At 41.9% G+C, this 21,707-nt stretch overlaps 1 protein-coding gene across 1 annotated transcript in view; it reads right to left on the bottom strand.

Annotated features, from left to right (window-relative positions):
- Window positions 1-21,707, bottom strand: part of Ush2a (usherin) — a 666,448-nt gene that overhangs the window by 151,435 nt on the left and 493,306 nt on the right. The window contains exon 49 of the mRNA NM_001302219.1: window positions 9,060-9,281. Within this exon, the coding sequence (NP_001289148.1) occupies window positions 9,060-9,281 (222 nt within the window). The remainder of the gene's footprint in view (window positions 1-9,059; window positions 9,282-21,707) is intronic.

Below are 21,707 nucleotides of genomic sequence, written 5' to 3'. Positions count from 1 at the left end.
CTCACTCTCTTACCCAAAGAACCAAAAGACTTTTCTCCTGCTGACCAAACGCCTGTCATTTATTGCCGAGGAAGAAACCTAGCATACATTTAGACATAAAGGCACCGGTTAAATAAACAGTACTCCGGGGTTGGAGTATGCAGGAAATGCTGGTGCCTAGATGGCATGTTACCACGCTGTCTTATTAGAATCTGCATCTGGCCGTGCTGCAACCTGATGAATCATTCATTTTAATTAGAGTTCTGTTTGTTTATTATTAGTCCCGACCGATATCACAAAGAACCTCGAATTCCAAGTGTTCTGGGTTCTGAATTGTTTAATCTGGTCCTGTACAAACACCCATATTAGGAACAGCAGTCTTAATAATAGACCAAAGACTTTTTGAAGCTTTTTTTTTTTTTTAAGTCATCTGGTAGACCTCAGCGCAGTGGGTCCCTTAAAGGAAGATGCTGTTCAGTCAGGGCTCTGGAGAACCATCAATCACACTGCTGTTTATACTTCAAAAAATTTAAATATTTAAAAATTGCATATGTGACTAATAATAGATACTGGTCATTATAGAGTTTTGATGTATCATGCTGACCTAAATGTGACATGACAACTCTTCAAAGTAATTGAAAGTAAACTATGATATTAATAATTTTTATTAACCTTCCTGGGTCATGTTCTCGATAATAAAATATGCACGGCAGGGTTCTCATTGTAGACTGAGTCTTAATTATGTGGGTAAAGACAGGTTTATTCATGCAAAATGCCTACTTATACATGTGTGTTCTTGACACACAGAAATGAAACTGGGCTCCCCGGGCTGGGTTTGGTATTGTGTGGCCATTACCTTTCTGCTGCTTTTGGATCAGACATTAAAATACAACCTTGGATCCTTGACTGTCATCTTTTTCTCTAGTAATTTTCTTAAAACTATTCGTGTTTCCATTTTAAGGAGCAATCAAAGTCTGAAAACCGGCCTTTTAGGGAGGAGAGCAATTCTCCCCCTCTACTTTCAAATTACTGCATGGCTTCACCATGCTTTAAGTATGAAATCAAAATGCAGACATTGACCTAATTCGAAACTCCTAATCAGTCATCTGATCGCTCTGAGGGACTTTTGACAGGTCAACTAAAATTTTGATAATGAACTGTTTTTATACGGAGGGAAGAAGAAAGAAAAAAAAAAAGGATGCTTTCTTTGTCAAAGGGCTTCGTCTTGGCTTTTCTGAATTTTCAGGCAAGATTTCACTCACATAACAAGAAGTGACTCCCTTTCTAGTTTCCTTGGTAAACCATTACTTCTTTAATTATTATCAACCTTGTTCCAGTGTGATAAATTGCTAATTACTTAATACTCTAATCAGCGTTCATTCTTTGCACAGATAAACCACGACAGTGCCATTAATTTAAATAGTAATTTCACTTAATGGCCAGAGCGGCACACCAGATTTTTATGCAGCATTTTCTGAAGACTGCATCCATCACCGTGATATTCTGACATAAAGATGTCTGACGTGCACTAACTCACTTAGGGAGAGCAGATGTTGCAGAGCGGGGCCCGGTAGTAATACCCATGGTGCATCACTTCAGCATGAATGAGCTGCAAATCCAGAGACGGGCCAGCTTCTGAAAGGCATGGCAACAACCTTTGACCCTTGCCTAATTTATCACGCACAGCACTTGACTTTTGAACTCTGACACACAGAAGTCACAATTTTAAATATGCCCAAAGAAAAACAAGGTAGACCATGCATTATTGATGGCTTGGTCTGTTCTTCCAAAGGCTCCCCAACACATTTATATGAACGTGGAGAGCGTCTCTGAACAAGACATAGGAATTATCAATATGTACAAGAGTAGGTGTTTATGTTTCAGGTCCACATCCTCTTTCACAACATGTAGACAGTGGGTGGATGCCTTCTCCTCTACTGTAGACAATGGAGAAAGAACTAGAAGGAAGTTCACATTACCCAAGTGTGGCACCAGCATTTGTTTAATGTCTAGGACTAATGAAGAAATATTTATCAACACATCTGGTGATTTGTAAATAGTTTAAGTCTATAAATTGTGCTACGCCTTCACCAAAGACAACTAAGAAATAAATACTATCCTTCCAAGAAAAATACAGTAGAGAGTAAACCAGTCCTGGGTAGGAAAACTCACGGTAAACTCTGGTCTTTAGTTTACATGTGTCATGTTTTAGGACAAGGGGTTCTGCATTTCGGGCATATAAGAGAGAAGAAACAGATTACAATTAGTGTCTTCAGAAAACACTTAGAAAATTAGGGGACAGTACTAAAAAAATAAAAAAGATTAAAAAAAATTAAAACAGGGCACTCTTGCTTGTGTTAACCAGTAGATGGAGCTGTGGTCACCACCACAAAACTGAGTTAACAGCTCCACCTGCTCCCCAAACCGCTGCCATACATTTTAGAATATATGTATATATACATACATAGATGATTAGATTAGATTTCAAAGGACTTTCATGGTCCTGTGGAGACATTTTGGGAACAATCTCCTCCAGAGAGCTCTTCTACCCTGGACTTCCACACTAACCCCCTTCTTCTATGCAAAACTTAAAAGAAAATATTTATTTTTCTGGTGGCCCCTCATTAATTTTTCTCAGTGCAGAGTCTAGGGCATGTAAACCCAGAATTCTGCTATGAAATAATTTCAGAAGCATTTGCTATCAAAGACCGCATGGACCTAATTTATAATGTATATAAGGAAACATAATCTTAAGTCAGGGAATAATCTTGTTCATGGCTAACAGAAAATTTCTGTTCTCTCTGAGTGATGGAGAAGGTTTTAATTTTGTCTTTTAATGCTAAGGGATACATCAAGTCCAAGCCAAGATTAACAGCATACACGATAAAACCATATACGCAAAACACTAAGGGAAAATGTGTAATAAAGAGATTTAAAATATATTCAGGGAAAATGGTTAAGAATACATATCCGAGGGAATGACTTTCATCCCAAGATACCTGTATACTACTTCCACACAACTCATCCGCCCAGAGAGAGCACTAAAAACCATAAACGCTACCCCAGCACTTCTGTTCCTACAGCATCTGTTAATTCACTCCATTTATAAAATACATATTGACAAAGACAACTGAACTGGGACCAGGGAGATTTGATTTGGTGTGAGAAAGTCAATTCAATGTGATTTTGTTAAAGGGCTCCTGCAGGCAAATAAAAGAGTTTAAGTCATAAAGTACATAAAGGGCTGTTTTACGAGCCAGGCCGGTGTCGTGGAAGGCTCACAATGCCAGGCGGTGAGAGAGGCCAGGTTTTAGAACTGTGTTATAGGGTCCAAGCCTTGTCCGGCGGATATGGAGAATGGCTGGGTGGACAGAAGCAGATCCGTGAGCAGCTGTAACCATGGGGCAGGAGCAGGAGGAGAGAGAGCAGAGGAACAGAGAGGGCTGAGAACCTGTCCGTTTTCACTGTGTCCGAAGGTCAAAGTAATAAAGAGAATCCCCCACCCCCTCTGTTTTACAAGCACTGAGCCTCTGCTTTTTCCACCATGGCTACCAGGGCTAGGTGTCCAGGCAGCACTCCAGAACCACGCCAGTCTCACTTCGTAGGAGTTGAGGAACATCACAATTTGAGAAACGCTTCACTGGTTGCCAGTGAGAGGAATCAGTGGTCAAGAGAGGACTTGGCAACTAAGGTGCTGCTTTTGCAGAGGACTCAGGCTCAGTTCTTAGCACCTTTGCCAGGTGGTTGCAAATTACCTGTGACTCCAGCGCTATGGGATCTGATGCCCTCTGTGGTCCCCAGGGGCAGCTGCAGGCATGTACATACACCCCTCACACACAAGCATATAATTAAAATTAATAAAATTATTTCTTTTGAAAGGAAACATGTGACTGGTTATCTGTCACCGTCATACTGAAGGAGAAGAGGGTGATTCTGAAGATTGGCCTATGGGTAGACTTCAAGGGTGTAAAGACCTCAGGCAATTGCATTCGTGCTTGTGTGGGTGTGCACTTGTACATGCACAGGTATGCCTGAGTATGTTTTGATGCACTTTAATTGAAGATGAGAGTTCATAACTTGGAAAGAATTCTCTAGGAGGCTAAAAATCTGTCCTCGAGGGCAGTGATCTTTACTCTGTTTTCCTTTCTATCATTTTGGTCCTGTTATCTCTGTCTCTGAATATTTTTGCCACCCAAATTCAACTAGTCTTTTAAAACCAGAGTTAAGACAATCACATTCACTCTTCCGGGAACACTCAATAAATCCCAGGCTGGCTCAAGCTTGTTTCCCTCTATTTCCTTGTGTAGATGATGCAGCATCTGGAAGACAAAGTGTGAGCTTCTATGTGGGTGTCAATTCCCCACCGGGTCAAGCTGCCTCACTAGAGACCTGACACAGTGTTCCGGATTCTGACACAATGGTGCAACCCAGACTTAGCTTTCTTCATCTGCTTAATGCAATGATTGCTCAGTTTAAAAACTGTTGTGTGCATCAGACTGCTGGAGACGGGGGATGGGGGCGGAGCCTGACAAGGAGACCGGCCAAAGCCCATTGCATGCATGGATGAGAAAGTCATAATGAAACTCATTAGCTTTCATAATTAAGACACACTGGCAAAAATTGAAAAGAGGAAGAGCAAGAAGGAAAGCATTTCACAACCTCACAGATGATGATGCTCCTGGATGATCTAGAGATGGGTGTGTGTGTGTGTGTGTGTGAAATTTTAATAATTTTACACCCAGAAGAGTGATTTTTTTGAATATAGAGTCAATACATTTTTGTTTGTTGAATGAAAGGATATGGCAGTTGACTAAGAAGAAAAGAAAAAAACCATACCTGCCTGATTAATGGCATAGACTTGCAAACCCAGCACTTAGAAGGCTGATGCAAGAGAATCAGAAATACAAGGTCATCCTGGGTGTCATCTTGAGTGAAACAAACCAAATCAAAACAAAACTCAAAGCAAAATGACCTTTGCTTATGTGGGTTAAATCAGTAGATGCATTCTATTCTAGAGTCAAATGCATAAAAAATAACAATAAACTCATATTAAGATGTTTCTGAGGCTCGGTCCCCAGCTCCGAAAAAAAGAACCAAAAAAAAAAAAAAAAAAGATGTTTCTGAGGCATAAATATATTTTCCAAGACCCCAAACCAAGAGAAGAATGACATTCTCTTACACTTTATTTGTAGGCCAATTTAAGGTCTAGTGTCACAGACAGCAACTGAATTAATTCTCCCCTCAACTTCTCCTGTGCAGTAACTCATGCCACATAGTACCTGCAAAATGCCACTAGACACCAAAGGTAGGGTGAGAGTGGGGTGGCTTAGAAGACCCAGTGGGTAGAGGTGCTTGTGTTCAAGCCTGATGACCTGACCTTGTGGCCTGGGATGTTCGTGGTGTAAGAAGGGAACTGACTCCCACGGACTGCTCTGATCTCCACACTTGAGCCACGGCAAACATCCCCATGGTCCTCCACACACCGATAAGTAAACAAACACACGTAATAAAACCTCAATGCATACATTGGCTAGTATTAATATGAAAAGAGTTTCACTCTCACAGGGCTTTGGTTAGTCCCGTAAAAAGCTGCAAAGACCAGAATATGCACACGTGCTGCAGTTGGGAGAGATGGGATGTGAAACTTCAGAGACTACTAAATGGGGTTCAACGAAGGAAAGATTTAAAGGAAAAAACATTAGATAAATGTGGAGAAAATGAAAAAGAATGGTAGAAGAGATGCCTTAACAGGTGAAGTATTTGCTTTGTAAATATGAGACCAGAGTTTGACCCACAGAAGCCATGTCAGTTTGACCTGCAGAAGCCATGCCAAAAAGCTGGGCACCTGAGCAACCAAAACTGGAGCTACATTGGTATACATTGTTATACATTGTTGTACATTATTATACATTGTCATACACTGTCATACATTGTTATACACTGTCATCCATTTCTTATACACTCTCATCCATTTCTTATACACTCTCATACATTGCTTATACATTGTCATACACTGTCATACATTGTTATACATCGTTACTAAGTTTCCACACCTTACAAGAGTAAGTTTGTTTCCTAAGCCTAACGTATCCTGCAAACCATGTCTTTCCACCTCTGTTGACCATGTAACCTGTTGATACACACCCATTCCTTTGCCTTGCTAAACTCCTGAACACCGGTGATGACCTCCCTTCCACATGATGGATTCTTGCTGGTATCTACCCCATGGCAGCCTTGAGCCCCGAGTTCCCCATTCTTCTGTCCTGGTGCTAACAGCTGATCATCTCAACAGCTCTTTTCTATCAGCTCTAACCCTTCACCATAAAAGGGACCTCAAAGGCCAATGAGGGACTGCTTTCTGACACCCCAACTTAGGGCAGGCAGGCAGTTGTATGGGCAGTCCCCTGAACACTTATGAACACAGCTTGTTCTAATCAGACAGTCGTAGAAATGGTCCCCCCACCTCCAGGTCTAACAGTAGTCCCAGCACTGAAGAATAAGGACAGACAGATCCCTAGGGCTCACTAGCCGTCAACCTAGCAGTAAGAGACCTGTTTCAGGAAAGAAGGTGGATTGCATCTAAGGGATGATTTCCACAATGGAAATCAATATACATACATACATACATACATACATACATACATACATACATACATACACACATACATACATACATACGTGTGTGTGTGTATGTATTTGTGTACATCTACCTGTACATACGAGGAGATGCATACACATACCAAACACGAAAATAGGTATCTAATTAAAATATTTCTGACATGAAGTGGAGAACTGAAATGAAATTCAGACCACTCCCAAAGTAATAATACTGAAATGAAACACTGTATCAGGGCTTGAATCAATGTATCCAAAATCAACTTGCTGATTTACAGATGAGGTGGTGACATTGACCATAACAGGAGTCAAGTAGAGAGAATTATAGTTTAGACCAGTGATTCTCAACCTTCCTGATGCTATGACCCTTTAATACAGTCCCTCATGTTGTGGTGACCACCAATCATAAAATTATTTTTATTGCTACTTCATAACTGTAATTTTGGTGCTGTTATGAATTGTAATATCAATATGTGATATGTAGAATATCTGATATGTGACCCCTGTAAAAGAGGTGTTTGACCCCCAAAGGGGTTGTGACCTGCAAACTTGAGAACCGCTATTTTAGACAGACACTATCCACTGAATACAGTTAATTCAGTTAGCTCCACAGATAAGAGTCACCACAGAGCCCTTCCAGAGAAGGAAATCTGAAATACTCTGATGCAGAGGAGATCCTCAGTAGAGATCTCCCCCAATCTGACACTTATCCTACCTGTTTATGAAGCATAACAATGAGCTGGGGTTACTGAAAACCATATTTGGAAACTTCATCCAATTGGAAATTGGAATATTGTGATCAATCACATGAGAGGGAAAAACTGAACTGCAACAAAAATCTGCTAAAGTGCCAGGGTCAACTGGACAGGCAAGGAACGACACATGCAAATCATGGTGAAGGATGCCAGGAATTATGGGATATAGATATTTTAAACTGTGCTGGATACTAGAGAGATGCCTCTGTGGGTAAGTGTTGCTTGCTGCACAAGCACGAGGAACTGCGTTCAGATTCCTGGAACTCAGGTAAAAGTTTAGCATGGCTGAACACATACCTCTAACTCCAGCACCATGGAGAGTCAAGACTGGAGGATGGCTGGGGCTGGCCACCAGCGTAGTTCTAGGTTAAGTGAGAGACCCAGTCTCATGGTCATAAGGCAGAGGGTAACAGGGCAGGACAACAGATGTCCTCATCAGATCTCTGAATGAGTAACATGGGTGTATAGAAATACACACACACACACACACACACACACACACACACACATGTTCACATACATGCATACAAACATATAGGCACAGACACAAATGCACACATACTCACACACATGCACACATTCATGCACATATGCACATACACATATACACAGATACATATTCATTCACACATATGCACATGCATGCATACATGCACACAACATTTGATAATGTAAATGAGGTTTCCTGGACTTCTTTTACATTTATAATTTATTTTCTTATTATGAATGAATATTTGTTTTGAATTGTATTCCTTTCCTCCACCCCTTCAAACTGCAAGTTCAGTCCACCCAAACTCTATACTGGATCACCTGTGTGATCTCTGGTAGGCCTCTCATGCTCTCATTTCGATTTCCACATTAATTTTAACATGGTTATTATTTTGTGGTGCCAAGAATCAAACTCAGGGCCTCACATATACTACTAAGTAATTTGTCACTGAGTAATAGGCCTGCGTACCTCTTCTAAGCTATAAAATATGAATAGAAAAATATCATTACTTATGGAGTGGTTATAAAGGTTAACTTTGGCAGCACTGTACAGGAGAACCGACCCTATGCTTGGTAATAAAGTCTTATCCAGTGTTAATACTTGCTATTAATATTGACATTAGTAAATTAATTTAATATTTAGTCTTAGAATATATATTTTTAATATTAGAAGTATGAGAAGAAAAAAGTAAGAGATCTCAATGTCACTTTGATTATTTTGTGTACTATTAGTACTTATTAGGAAATATTCTTCTGATACAGGAAAATACATTTATATAGGAGTTTGTTTTGATTTAGTATTTTTTTGGGGTAAATTCATAAAGTTTTTTTGAAAAATGTATTTTTCAAAAATGTATGTGTCTGAGGCTTCAATGCCCAGGGAGACCAGAAGAGGGCATCGGGTCTCCCGATGCTCGAGCTACAAGTGGTTATGAGCCCCAACACAGAGGTGCTAAGAACAGAACTTGGGCTCTTTGCAGGAACACTGAGTGCTCTTGGCCACTGAACCACTTCTCCAGCTCCAAAGAAAGAAATCTGGTGTGTCTTTATGAAGACTAGATACACTTTAAATATTTTGAAACCGTTACATAGTATATTCCTAATTGTTTCATTAGATGTAATTCAAGTGGGATCGGTCATTTATTTTATTTCTAGGGCAAATCCCTCCCCCTCCCTGGCTGTCACCTCTCCACATCCTATAGGACAGACAGAGGCCCTTACCTGGGAGGGAACTGTATACCATGCCCTCTTCTCCTCCACCACAGCACTTGAAATCTTGGCTCACCATCTCTCCCCCACAGCACTGCCGTCTGTAGCCATCCTGGAGCTTCCCAGCACAGCACACCTGGCTCCCGGAGGTGGCATAAGGCATTGTGCCGCAGCAGGCATCACCAAAGCCGACAGACACCCGGTTGTGCCTCTCATCGGGACAGCATATCTCTCCTGTCGGATTAGGATCATAACAGTTATCTTATGAGGTCAATTATGCCTCGACCTCAACCAGGCGTTAGTGCAGTCCCTTCTGAGAGGCAGACAACCGACAGGGTGCTCTATTTGGGGTTGTAAAAGTGCAACACAGCCGCCAAACGTTTACATTAAAGAACGGAGTGAAAGGTGTGTTTACTCTCACCCATACACATGGGCCCTTTCCTCTCAGTCCCCTTTCTAATGTCTGACTAGCATGACTTTGTGCTGAGACACATTCGTATCCTTGGCTATGCAGCCCCTAAGCTACGGGTTCGATGTAGCTGTCAGGGAAGATTGACTTCTACTTTCCTGTCATATGTACATATATATGATTCTAAATATCTATATCAAATCCAAGAACCACAAAGGAGAATAAAAATTGTGGTATTTATTTTCCTGAGATGGATTTGTCTCATAAAATTATCTCCAGTTTCACCCATTTTCCTTCAAACAACATGCTGTTGACTGTTTTTTAACGGCTGAAAGAACTCCACTGTGTATGCGCCACGTGTTCTGTCCCTCATTCTTCTGTTCCTGGAAGCCCAGGTTGGTTCTGTGCCTAAGCTCCTGAGAATAGGGCTTTAGTAAGCACCATGGGCAAATGTCTTTGTGAGGTGACATCTTGAAGCCGTCTGGATAAATACCCAAATGGCACAGGTGGGTCACGTGTTTGGAGGAACCTCCTTACTGACTTCCGTTGTGACTTTTGTCTTACGTTTCCACCAGTGCTGCAGGATGGCTCCCTTTGCCCACATCCTCACCAGCATTTGTTGCTATTCGTTTTCTAATGGGAGGGATAGAATCTCAGTGTCATTTTAATTAGCATTTCTCTGGGACCTAGGGAGGTTGAAATTTCCTTTTCAGATTTGTTGAAAGCTGCCGAGTTTTATTTTATTGTGACTCCTCCGCTCATTTCATCAACTCATTTCTTATGCTCTTGGATTGTTACTTTCTGAGTTCTTTGTTTATTCTAGATATTAATTCTGTCAGATCAACAGCTGGAGATGATCTCTCCTACTTTGCTCACTGTTGTTCCTTAACTGCTTCCTTTGTTGCATAAAAACTTGTTCCTTTCTTGCAATCTCACTTATCAGCTGTCATTCCTTCCTAAGTGAAGTCCTTGCTGAGGACAATGTCTTGAAGTTTTTTTTTCCCCACTGAGAAGATTGTTTCTTAATAAGGATGTATTTACTTAACCAAACAAAATGCTTAGAATGCGAAGATAATTAAGTGAGTGGAAGTAAAATATTGTATTTAGCTAAGCACATTCATAATTTGCAGAGTTATGAGAGATAATAAATTTCCCTAGAGCTCTTACACTGCACAATGTCAGCAAGTGAGATTCTGAGAATAAAGTTAATATTTAAAAAAAAATTTAGATGCAAGAATAAATTAGTCCTTGGTTTGGTGTCTCAAGAACAAAAATTTAAGAATTCCAGATAGCAAGTGTTAGTTGGATTTTATGGCTGTGAGGAGACACCACGTATACAGTGACTCTTACAATGGAAAAATTTAATTGAGACTGCCCTATCATTCAGAGGTTTAATCCATTCTCAACTTGGCACGCAGGCAGACTTGCTGCTGGTCAGGAAGCAGAGAGTTCTACATCTGGGTCTACGGATGGCAAGAAAAGAATTGTGTGTCACTAGGCCTGATTTGTGCTTCTGAGACCTCAAAGCCCACCCACTAGTGACTCACTTCCTCCAACAAAGGTACACCCACTCCAACAAGGCCATACCTCCTAATAGTGCCATTCAAACACATGAGTCTAGAGAGGCCATTCCTATTCAAACCACATCAAGTTTGTCGCTTCTGGCCTTACGGTGTTTTAGGATAGTTTACTTTTCTGAATGGAGGGGCCTTAGAGAGAGACCTTATAAAGCTGCTTGTCTTGACGTTATCTCAGAAGTGGCTAGCAGTATTGGGTGGATCTAGAGTATATACTTCAACCCTCTCTACTTCCCAGGACAGGTGCTTTCCTGTATGCTCCTTGAATCTTGATTTCCTCCTCCTCTGCTTGTCTCTTCTCTTTATAGTGAAGGGGCCTCCAACAGCTTCTCCCATTTCCTGTGTTAGCCCTTCTTAGGCACGGTTCCTTCCCTGCACTGTGTTCCTTGAGAACATTTGCAAGGCCCATGAGCACAGGGGCCAGGCTAAGTAGTTGGATGACTTTAAAACATAGCCCAGAGGTTGTATAATATAAGCATTAAGTCACCAGGCTTTAATAAGGAAAGGGCCAAGTTCAATGAGGATTGAGGGAGCTCAAGGTCTTGGATGTCCTTGTTCTCTGTTAATTAGCTCGTTTTCCCACGAGACCTACAGTGTAGTTACAGAGGAAGCAAGATGAATTGGTAGGAAAACCATGGGGCAGTACCTGCCCCTGGCCAGAGACACAAAGGGTATCGAATAAGTCAAGAATTCCTAGCAGCTATCCACTAGGTCTTTTCTGCCCAAACTCATCCCTTAAAAGGCTATGCTACCAGGTGTTAGCAACAAGCTGCTAGAAATATACATAACCTTTCCAAGACTGAATGGGAAGATACAGAAAATCTGAAGAGACTCTGTAATTCGTAGCAAGAGTATGTAATTTACTCCCCACAATGAAAGCTCTAGTCAAATTGGTGACTTCTTGGTGTCCTTAAAAAAACAAAACAACAAAAAAACCAAAACAAAAAAAAACAAACAATGTAATCTTCCAGAGAAACTACAGAATGGGAGATAAGTCCTGACTTATCTGTGAGTGCTACAGTACCCTGATAATAAACCAGACGACACTTAGAATAAGATAGGGCAGTTGATGCCTATCCCTCAGGAATACTGATTTTGGAGACAAAAAAAAAAGCCTACAAAAGAAAACTATCATAGAACTAAATTTAAAGTCACATTACAAGAGCAGCACCTCATGACCAAGTAGGATTTACTCTGAGAAAAGAAAATGAGTCGGCAAGACGACATGGTTCAGGGAATGATAGTGTTCATTGCAGAGCAAGCCCTGGGACCTGCGCTCAATATTGAGGTCCCAGAGTAGAAGGAGAGAGACTGTTCCTAGAGACTGTCCTCTGACTTCCACGAAAGCATATGGTACACACACACACACACACACACACACACACACACACACACACACACACACACTCCAGCATAAAAAAATTAAACACAGTTTAAAATCATGTGTGTGTTTTTTGTGATGTATTTGCACGTTAGCATAGGTGTCTGTGGAGACCAGAAGATGGTGTCAGATCCCCCTCTCCTCCTGCCAAAGCTGGGGTTTCAGGTAATTGTAGGTTGCTGACATGGGTGCTGGGAACTGAACTTGGGTCCGCTGTAAGAATAATATGGACTCTTAACCGCTGGGTCATCTCTCAAGCCTCATCAACAAACTTTCCTTTAAAAGTTAGCAGATCAAAATCAGTAAGTGTAAGACAACATTATCCTAACCACAGAGTAAGGGAAAGGTGGGGACTTGTTCTCAGCCTATGTAGAAAATGTGCAGAAGAAAACTTTCCTCCCTCACTGTCCTCAACGAGGAAGGACTACACGGAAACTGCCTCATCCTAGTAGGGTGAGTATGAAGAACCCTCAGACTAACAGCCCTCTCTCCATGAACAGACTGGAAGGTCTTCTCAGATCAGAAGGAGGCAAAGATGGTGGCCTCCACCTCCGCTCACTGAAGCACTGACTGGGAACCAAAGCAATCACATAGACATAGAGGCAACAGATGTCTGAAACACAATGGAAGAGGCAAAAACATGCATGTTCTCAGACAACATAACCTTAAAGGGAGGAAAAAACACCCCACATTTACTAAAGAAAACTAAACACCAGAACAACTCAATGAACTCATCGATGTTTCAATAAATAAAATGTACACAAATAATCCAGTAGGCCTCTACACCAAAGGAACAAACAATACGAAAAGAAAGTGGTCAGCACAGCATCAAAAATATAAAATACTTCAGAATGAGCTCAACTGAGGATGCACATAGACTGAGAGCTACAGGATGCTGCTGCAAGAAATTGAGGTGGAAAGAGAGAGGTCATTGATAAGTGGCTATTAGCCCAAATGCTTGAATTTCCCTAGATGCCTAGAACACATGAAACTCAAGACGGATGGTCAAAATGTGAATGCTTCACTCCTTCTTTAAAAGGGGAACAAGAAACCCTTGGCAGGGAATAGAGAGTCAAAGATTAAAACAGAGACAGAAGGAACACCCATTCAGAGCCTGCCCCACATGTGGCCCATACATATACAGCCACCCAATTAGACAAGATAGATGAAGCAAAGAAGTGCAGGCCGACAGGAGCCAGATGTAGATCTCTCCTGAGAGACACAGCCAGAATATAGCAAATACAGAGGCGAATGCCAGCAGCAAACCACTGAACTGAGAACAGGACCCCCGTTGAAGGAATCAGAGAAAGAACTGGAAGAGCTTGAAGGGGCTTGAGACCCCATATGAACAACAATGCCAAGCAACCAGAGCTTCCAGGGACTAAGCCACTACCTAAAGACTATACATGGACTGACCCTGGACTCTGACCTAATAGGTAGCATTGAATATCCTAGTAAGATCACCAGTGTAAAGGGAAGCCCTGGGTCCTGCTAAGACTGAACCCCCAGTGAACGTGATTGTTGTGGGGAGGGTGGCAATGGGGGGAGGATGGGGAGGGGAACACCCATAAGGAAGGAGAGGGGGGAGGGGGATGTTTGCCCGGAAACCGGGAAAGGGAATAACACTCGAAATGTATATAAGAAATACTCAAGTTAAAAAAAAAAAAAAAGAGAGAGGGTCAGAGAGTCCTACAGTCATGGGTTGGAAACCGCCGTTAAGATGCCCACGCTAGCCTAGGTGGCCTGCAGAGCCAACGTGGTCTGTCAAAATCCTGATGCTTCTTTCAGAAATGGGACATTCTAAAACTCACATGATTGTCAAGGAATCTCAAGTAGCTAAAATGATCTTGCTAAGAACCAAGTCAGAAGTCTTCTACTTTCTGCCTTCAAACTCTACTTTGAAGCTGTTGCAGTAAATCCATGTGGAGTTGGTACAAAGAACTGTGCACGCCTGAAAGGAAGAAAGTTTAGCAGCAGATTCACCCGTGTGGTCAAGCAGTCTTTAACAAAGGTGCTAAGACCACTCGATGGGGGAGAGGAACATTTCTACTGGAACAATTAGTGTTGAGAAAAAGAAGCATTCACGTGTAAAAGAATCAAGTCAAATTCTTACTTTATCCTAAGCCACAAAAATGAGCTCCAAATGTATTGAAAATCACAAAATAAAATGAAAAATCAAAAATCTTAGCAGAAAATGCCCATGGACAACTTCATGGTGCTGGACTGCAATGTTTTTTGTTTTTTGTTTTTTGGTTTTTTTTTTGGTTGTTGTTGTTTTTTTTTTTAAACATGATTCATTTCAGATATAACGTGAAACTTACAGCAATCAAAGTAGATGACTTTGTATCTGTCAAAATTTCAAATCTTTGGGCATCAAAGAAGACAATGGAGTCACAAGGAAGACACTGGAAATCATGAAACAATGGGAGAGTGCTTTCTCCATTTCATTTTGCTATGTAACAAAATGCCAGAGGTATGATTTTAAAGGCCTGTTTAGTCCATTATTTCTGGAGTTTGAGAACATGGCACAAACATGTCCTTGGCTCTGGTGAGGGTCTCGTTACTAACAACTTCATAGCAAGGGTATGTGAGTGAAGGGAATGGCAGGCACATGGCCAGACGCTGGAGAACGTCAGGACCAGTACACTCCCAACAAAGCTCTCAGGAATGGAACAAAGTCCCTTTAACACAGCGTCCTGAATGACCCCATGTCTTCCCAATAGGTCCCTCCCCTGAAAGGAGCAACACACTGAGGGCCAAACTTCACATGTGAGCATTTGGAGACAATAACAAAGCGAGGACAGGTATGAAAAATATATATGAAGAACTCATACATAGAAATGTTCACGAATACATTGAACTGCCTGAGGATCCAGCTATACCTCTCTTGGGCATATACCCAAAAGATGCCCCAACATATAAAAAAGACACGTGCTCCACTATGTTCATTGCAGCCTTATTTATAATAGCCAGAAGCTGGAAAGAACCCAGATGCCCTTCAACAGAGGAATGGATACAGAAAATGTGGTACATCTACACAATGGAATATTACTCAGCTATCAAAAACAACGAGTTTATGAAATTCGTAGGCAAATGGTTGGAACTGGAAAATATCATCCTGAGTGAGCTAACCCAATCACAGAAAGACATACATGGTATGCACTCATTGATAAGTGGCTATTAGCCCAAATGCTTGAATTACCCTAGATCCCTAGAACAAACGAAACTCAAGACGGATGATCAAAATGTGAATGCTTCACTCCTTCTTTAAATGAGGAAAAAGAATACCCTTGGCAGGGAACGGAGAGGCAAAGATTAAAACAGAGACTGAAGGAACACCCATTCAGAACCTGCCCCACATGTGGCCCATACATATACAGCCACCCAATTAGACAAGATGGATGAAGCAAAGAAGTGCAGACCGACAGGAGCCGGATGTAGATCGCTCCTGAGAGACACAGCCAGAATACAGCAAATACAGAGGCGAATGCCAGCAGCAAACCACTGAACTGAGAATAGGTCCCCCGTTGAAGGAATCAGAGAAAGAACTGGAAGAGCTTGAAGGTGCTCGAGACCCCATATGTACAACAATGTCAAGCAACCAGAGCTTCCAGGGACTAAGCCACTACCTAAAGACTATACATGGACTGACTCTGGACTCTGACCCCATAGGTAGCAATGAATATCCTAGTAAGAGCACCAGTGGAAGGGGAAGCCCTGGGTCCTGCTAAGACTGAACCCCCAGTGAACTAGACTGGTGGGGGGAGGGCGGCAATGGGGGGAGGGTTGGGAGGGGAACACCCATAAGGAAGGAGAGGGGGGAGGGGGATGTTTGCCCGGAAACCGGGAAAGGGAATAACACTCGAAATGTATATAAGAAATACTCAAGTTAATAAAAAAAAAATTAAAAAAAAAGAAATGTTCACGAATAGAAAAGATACAGATAGCCTATGAGTCACGTGGAAAGACGCTTAATAGTATGAATCACTAGGGGAATGCAAGTCAAAGACACCATGTCACAGCTAAATTATAATAGCTATTCCTGAAGAGGGCAGACACACACACACACACACACACACACACACACACACACACACTCAGGATGTTAGCAAGGGTGCCGACTTGCTGTGGTTTAAGTGGAAAGAAGCCAAGTGTCCTTTGGTGAATAAATGCATAACAAAATGTGGTGAGTGGAATTCAGACTTAGAAAAGAATGAAATCCTGACGCAAGGTACAATGTGGGTGAGCCTTGAAAATGTGCTAAGTGAAAGAAGCTAACGACAGAAAGACAAATACGGTGTGCTCAAATATGGTGTACTCAATTATATGAGGACCTTAGAGGACCTTAGAGCCCATACGGCAAAGAGAGCAGAGGTGACTGCTGCAGTGTCAGCAGCAGACAATGGTGGTGGGATGAGCTTACTGCAATAGTAATACATCTTTATATGTAGTCATCGTCTTCCTATAGTCCATTTACCCACCCATCCTGTACCTCTTGTCTGTCTGCCCATCCATCTGTCCATTCATCTGTCAATCCATCCATCCATCCAACCATCCATCCATCCATCCATCCATCATCCATCCATCATGTATCTATGTATCTATATGTATGTATGTATGTATGTATGTATCTATCTATCTATCTATCTATATATCTACCTATCTATCTATCATCTGTCTATCATTTATCTGCCATCTATTTATCTCTCCCCCCTTTACTTCCTCTGGATAGAAGAATCTTCTTTTTAGTCTGAAATCTAATCACCATTTGTCTAAAGTGCTGTCTCTGTCTATGTCTCTGTCTCTGTCTCTGTCTCTCTCTTTTTTTGCCAGAGAATATGGTACCCCTTAGTGGCAAACCTAAAGTGTCACATGGTTCTGGGGCATTTCCTAACCTAGTTATGAGCTTAGAGGAAATGTACTGCTGATATCTATATTGGGGAAAGACAAACTTTTGTAGGAAGCCTCTCCTGGATCGTGTTAATTATATTAGTCATAGTTCTCCGAATTCATTTACTGCCTATAGAAAAGGTTTAAGAAAATGAAAAAAAAAAAAGAAGGGATGTGTATTATATGAATGAGAAATGAAACTCTCTTTCCCCTCCAAAAAAGGGCTATTAGACACAAGATACAAGGATCAGTGACCTTCTCATTAACCTCGAAAAATGAGTCTTTCAGGCCAGGCTTGAAGATGTTTCCTCTCTAAATGGTAGCATGCAGCCTAAAAGTTAATTGTTATTCTTATCAAAGAATGACCCACATTAACACTTCTCTGGGGTCATTAGCATATTTATAAAAAAAGTGGGGCGAAGGAGTGAGTAGTCTCCTCGGCTGCTCTTCCTAAAGAGTTGCTATGGAGCAGTGGAATCTTGAGAAGAGAAAGGGAGTAATATTATTAACCAATATGTCAACTCCTCTATGAATATCACGACGCCTGCATGCATTTCAGTCATAAGCATGAACACTACTGATTGGATTTTAATTACAGCAAGATGCAAGACAGTTTGGGGTCAGTACATTTCTTTCTTGATGTAAACGGCCTTAAACTAGTTAACAAAGACCATGGGCTGAGGACCCAGGTCAGAAAAGCATCCCTTCATTTAGATACATACAGATTAGCAATGGAAGCAAAGCCCAATTCTCTCTGAGAAGGGCTTCTTCACGTTTTTTGGATTTTTTTGTTGTTGTTTTTTAAATCTTGACAAGATGGGATAATGTAGCATGTGGTAAACAAGTGCTTCAAAGGATGTGGGCTCAACAGTTTAGCAGATATTAAAATGCTGTGACTCAGTATGTATGCTATGTGCGAACCATACGTAGGCATGCGTGTGTAATACATGTGCACAGAAACACATATAATTTTGACAGGTATGTTATCCAGACATATTTTGATGGTGTAGAAACTTAAACTACTTCTTTAAAAATCAGTTGTTAAGGGCTGATGAAAGAGGTTCGTCAGTAAAATATGAGGATCTACCAAGCATCCACATAAACAACAATAGGGACGGCGGTGGCAGCAAATCAATCAATCTGCGGTCTGTGCCGTTAGTTGCAGAGCGGATGAAGCAGAGTCAGGAAGGTCCCTGGAGCTTGGTGGCCAGCCAGTCTAGTTGAATGGTTAGCTCCAGGTTCAGCGAGAAATACTGTCCCGAAGAAGGTGCAAGCTAGGGGAGCTGGCTGCGAGTGAGAGCATTTAACCTCCCTCTGAAACCAAGGTAAAAAGCAGGATGTGGTGGTACTCATCCCTGATCCCAGGACTCCTAAAGAAACATGGGAAGAGGGGAGTGGAGAGAGGAGATGGGAGAGACTTGGCCAGAAGGTTATGGGCCACCATTCCTGGAGTATGCATGTGGTGACAGAAAAGGAAGAGATCCTGCCTCAGCACGAAGAGAGGTGAGAACGGACACTCAAAAGTTGTCCCCTGGCTTCCCCATGCTTTGGTGAGTTTCTAGTCCTTTCTCTCGCCACCTGCCTCTTACTTTCATGAACACACATACACACTAAGCTAAAAATGTTTTAAGTAAAGTGTGATTGAGGCTGACACCGACTTCTACCTTTAATCTCTAGAGTACACACATGTGCATGTCCACAGAACATGTACACATATGACATGGAGACGTACGCGGGCACAGCTGGTTATCAGGAGGCTTACCTAATAGCAGTGACACACCCATAACGTTTCCATCTATTTAATTTGTTGGAGCAAACATTAAGTTTTATTTTGAATAAGATAAAAGTGGATTGTGTCCTTATCCCTGTACTCTTGAGCTAGAAGAGGCACAGGCAGGCAGAGTGTGTGTTAGATGCTGTGCTAAATGGCTAAATGGGAGCCGGTATTTACCATTAATTTTGTGGGCCAGAGGTATTTTCAGGGCTTAAATAGTTTGTTGCAAATGATAGTATTAAAAATTTCAAAGTGACTTTGAAAGAAAACTCTAACATACATTCATATAAGCTATTTGTATTCTATTTAGTGGTTCTCGAGACTCCGAGGCTCTACCCAGGCTCTGCCAGCATGGAGAGAGCTAAGAGGAGACACCGGGAGGCGGCTGTCTCATTCCTCTAAGTTTTAAAGCAGTTATTTGCAGGAAGAAAAGAGAGGAATCATAGCTGAGAGCCCCCAGCTGTGGACACTGGGAGACAATGAGCTTTATTTGATCAGTTGCTAACAACTGTGAAACAGCATTTAATACACCAGGCAACACTCCTCCACAAAGTCTTTACACTACCAGCAACATATGTCCTTCTATGAAACATTGTTGCGATTTATTCAATTATGAATGTATTCTTGCTGGAGAATCAGAGACAATAACATTGCTATATAGATTTTTATTTGTGTCCTCTGTGAGTCAGAGGGAGAAGCAAAGACAGAGTGAACGTTCACCGTCATGAATTAACTTGGAGTGTTTATCTTAATACTTTCCATGTTAGATCCCGTGCTTTGCAAAAAACAAAAACAAAACAAAAACAAACAAAGAAAACAAAAAATCAAAAACAAAAAAACAACCCCCACCAGGGTCAGAGGATTCTTCTCGTCATTTGTTTTGGTGGTTACACTCATGGGATGCATTGAACATTTGAACGTTAATGCCCCAACCAACCACACATTCTGCACAAAGCTCATGCTGGGCTGTGTATCTCAGAGCACTCAGCTCCCTTACGATGTCTGAAAAAATCATTCTCTCTCTTCCAAGTTTGTGTTCTTGTCATTAAGAAAATGTCAGTGCTGTGGGCCCAGTGGTCAAGGGAGCTTGCTGTTTTTCTAGAGGACCTGGGTTTGACTCCCAGTAGCCATCTCAGGTGACTCTCGACACCTGACTCTGTAACTCCTGTTCTCAGAGATCAGACTCATAGCAACAGAAATTAACACACATACTTAAACAAACAAACAAGCAGATCTTTAAACAGAGAAAGACACCAGGAGTAAACTGAGGTGACAGGAAACATATCTATAACTACAGCGGCTTTTCCAGTGTCAGTAACAGTGATTTGGTCTAGAGTAATCCTTTAAAAGGACATTAATCAAGTAGATAGAGAACACAATAGGAACAGGAGGCACGAAGATTTGGGGGCCGTAGTCTAAAACCAAGGAGCCACTAAAAGTCACATCCCTCCCTTTCCTGTCAGCCACACGTAGCAAATACTCTCTTGCTCCCCTTATACTCATATCAAACCTGCCGGATGCAAAGTGACAGTACCATAATGTCATCCAAGCAAACTGGTTTCTGACCCACATGAGACTGGGAAAAGGCAGGAGGCAGGATAGCTCAGTGGGTAACAATGTTTGCCGTGCAAAAGTGAAGAACTTCAAAAGCAGGGAATGTCTGCCAGCTTTCTAGCCACCAGCTGGACCCAGCCTTAGTGGAATAATAGGCCTGAATATTGGGCTCTGCACATGCTTGCATGCATACAGCACACACATGCACACACACACGCACACATGTGCACATGCACACACAATGCATGCACATGCACACACATGCATGCACATGCACACACACATGCATGCACATGCACATACATATGCACACACGTGCACATGTACACACATGCATGCATATACACTTGCACACATGTGCACATGCACACACATGCATGCACAAGCACACACACATGCACACACATGCACATGCACACACATGCATGCACATACACTTGCAACATGTGCACATGCACAGGCGCATGCATGCACATGCACACACATAGGCACACTTATGCATACATGTGCACACACACACTTGCCAATAAGTAAATAAATTCTAACTCATGACTAATGGAAGGCTGCGTAAGCCAGGCCACTCCAGCAACCAGGCTTGTGCTTTGCTTTGTTGAAAAGGTAGCACGAATGTTTTAATCAGCACCGCTTGCTTCTCTGCCACCTCCTGCCTCGTCCAAAGGACGTGTGTCCCTGTGACGTTCATCCCCGCTGCCTCCTGTTTTGTTTCTGCTATAGCTGGTGCTGTTATCATTGGGGTGGAAGCTCCCTCCAGTAGCACCGGAAGAGGGATGTTCACAGAACACAGCAGCATGCCTACCTTGAACCTTCAGGTCATACCCGTATTGTGGTGCATCATGGATTTCTTCTAAACCCAGTTCGTTAGCTGCTTTAAACTGCAGCTAAGTCAGGGGAAAACCTTTAAACACAAGGCCTATCTGACATCTTTCATTTTATAAACTGCGGCCACCACTGTCCTCATTTCCTGAGACATTTGCTAGGCACTCCTTCATGTCGTTGAAATTTGGAAAACACTGTCCGGCTTACTTAGCTGACAGTGGGGTTTGGGGCGCTCACA

This window comes from Rattus norvegicus, chromosome 13, assembly GCF_036323735.1.
Source record: "Rattus norvegicus strain BN/NHsdMcwi chromosome 13, GRCr8, whole genome shotgun sequence".
Classification (NCBI taxonomy): domain Eukaryota; kingdom Metazoa; phylum Chordata; class Mammalia; order Rodentia; family Muridae; genus Rattus; species Rattus norvegicus.
The sequence above is the reverse complement of the archived record's forward strand: the minus strand, read 5'-3'. Positions and strand labels throughout refer to the sequence as shown.